At 54.2% G+C, this 2520-nt stretch overlaps 1 protein-coding gene across 1 annotated transcript in view; it reads right to left on the bottom strand.

Moving 5' to 3' along the window:
* CRLS1 (cardiolipin synthase 1) overlaps nt 1–2308 on the bottom strand; it is a 24732-nt gene extending 22424 nt beyond the window's left edge. Inside the window, 1 exon segment of the mRNA XM_004697841.3 lies at nt 1894–2308. Within this exon segment, the coding sequence (XP_004697898.1) occupies nt 1894–2199 (306 nt within the window). The 5' untranslated portion in view covers nt 2200–2308.
* Nucleotides 2309–2520: the final 212 nt, after the last annotated feature.

The following is a 2520-nucleotide window of genomic DNA, read 5'->3' as shown; positions in this document are numbered from 1 at the left end:
CCCCCCCCAGCTGCTGGAAAGCCAGTCCCTGGTGGACGCTCTACAATTCCTTGAAACCTAATTTGGAGCTCAGCCCTTAAAGCTGGCGCACACAGGGCTGTTTGGCAGCTGCTCTGACGAACATCCCTTCCCAGAAAACGGAATGTTTCGTGAGACTGTTTTCTCTTTTACAAGCCTCTGCCTAGAAACCTGGGACGCTGCACAAGTGGGCAGAAATTGAACACCAAAAATGCCTTTGACTAAAGCCTGGATTTGTTTTTTCTCCACTGAGTCAGGATTGTCAATCCCACCCAATGGACTTTATCCTCAAGAGAACTAACTCTACTTACCCTGTCTTAATCAGTAATTAACTTGTCTGAAACTTAATCTTGGTACAAGCTTCCATTGCTATCCTAAAAGCACCTTTCAAGAAATTTAAAGATTCACTCGTTAAAGAAAAGGTGTTCTCTAAACACAGGAAGTGTGTGTCATAAACACAACTTGCCCCGAACATTGAACTTGCTGAAGGAGTGACTGGCGCTACAGAAAAATGTACCATTTTCCAGAGAGCAATCTCCAATCATGAAGCAGTACTCTGTGTGTTATTGAAAGCAGAACACATTCATATACATACAATTAAGCGGGAGCATTCTTGGAAGATGTTCCAAACTCAAGCTCAAAGGTCAGAGTGTTTCCAGAGTCCAGAGAGAGAGGGGGGAAAAGCAAAGATAAGTCTGTTGATTATCCCATGACACAGAATAAATCAAATACCGGCCCAAAGTCACTGCAACTCGGAGAGAAAACAAAGGTAGTTCTTGAGTGAGAATTTTTTTAAAAATTTAACAAAGCACAAGGTCAGAATAAACCAGTTGCCCTTGGGGACAATTCGTTACTATTAGAGCTATTCTTGGAGTAAAATTCAAAACAAAGTTGCAAAGAGATCTTTGGGATGATTTAAAAGGAGAGACCGAATGCTCCCGGACCAGTGAAAGGGGTTCTTCTGAGCTCTACCTAACAGCGTCCAACTAAAACCACCTCATTAGTTTCTAATCATAAAACCTGCAAAGGTTTCAAAAGTAAAATTAAGAGAGATAATCTCAGATTACCCAACCAGATAACCTGTGGCATACTCGACCAACTACTGGTGTTCCGGCAAGGGCTTCCGTCAGGATTCGGCAACTTCAAAACATCCAGCATTCAAAGGGAGCTAGGACCCCATCCAGGATGTGCCCCCTCAACCCATGCTGTACATCTGATGAAGGCAGGACAGGGGCCCACTGAAGACATAACAATTGAAGATGTAATAATTGCATGAGTCTTGCTAACATGACATCAATAGCAGCTCTCACACTCATGCTCCGGGGTCTTCTGCTTGGGCAGTATTCATAGGTAAAAGGGAGGCAACTGGGGGGGGGGGGAACCAACCTATTGGATTCCTTACCTCAAGAACTGAGTTTTCATATTTCTCCACAATAAGAGCCTAACAGGTCCACAAACGACAATTTAAATGATGTAACTACGCTACATCTTGCAGTAAGGTTACTAAAACCGAGAGCGAACCCAACCGAAAGGATTACACATCTTTCTGAAGATGCTCCCAGTCTCGCCCTAAACCCTGGGGATTCGCTTCCGAAAACCCCAAGCTTTTCACGAACAGACAAGAAGGGAAGGCCGTTTTTCCAGTGGGCGTGGATAAAAGGGGAGCCGGCCTGCCGCCGGAGCTAACGGGGCCAAACCGATGGCGGGCCTGGGTTCCGTGCCCCTGACATTCACCCCGACCATTCGGATCGTGCCGTGAGTACGCTCCAGAGAAGGGGCTCACAAGTCCTCGGCCGGCCGGCCGGCCGGCGCCCACGATTCGCCAGCAGGCAGGGCTGGCGACCCCGGCCCGGGCACCTCCTCCTCCGTACGTACCAGGCTGGCGGCGCTCGCCGGGCCCCAGCGGCCGGCCGGGGCCTGGGCGGCAGCACTCCCTCCGGCTGCAGATCCGGGCGCCGCCTTCTCCGCGCCCGAGCAGTGGGCCCGCGGCCGGGCGCCGGACACCCGCAGGCCGAGCGCGGCCGGACGCAGCCACCGGCGCTCCGCCAGGAAGCGCAGGCAGCAGGGCGCCGGCGGGAGCAGAGCCCGGCGGGCGCGCCCCTCACCCGGCCGCGCCCCCCGCGCCCAGGCGGCGCCGCACAGGGCCCCCCACGAGCCGCGCACCACGCGCGAGGGCAGCATGGCCCGGGGGCTCTGGAGGCGAGAGCTCAGCAGTCCGGCCCACCAGCCAGCCGCCTCGCCATCAAGTCCCGGCGAGCCCACGGAGCCTGGGCAACCCCTGCCTCCATACTAGTTTTCCAACGCCAGCACGCTCCGCTTATACAGGTGGCCTGCCGCCGACAAGGACGGAAGCTTTTTGCGACGCTTTTGCGACACCGCCGCGGCCGTGCTTTCCAGCACCGGAGTAGCCAGGGGAGGTGCGCTGGTCTACCCGCAGGAAGGCGGCCAGACCCGAAACCAAAGGCCCGGACTTGGCGGCTGGCTGGTGGGGCTCACGTCTGT

The sequence above is a fragment of the Echinops telfairi genome, unplaced genomic scaffold (genome assembly GCF_000313985.2).
Source record: "Echinops telfairi isolate 266 unplaced genomic scaffold, ASM31398v2 ScPeMD7_5592;HRSCAF=6446, whole genome shotgun sequence".
NCBI classification, from domain to species: Eukaryota; Metazoa; Chordata; class Mammalia; order Afrosoricida; family Tenrecidae; genus Echinops; species Echinops telfairi.
This window is presented reverse-complemented; position numbering and strand designations above follow the sequence as displayed.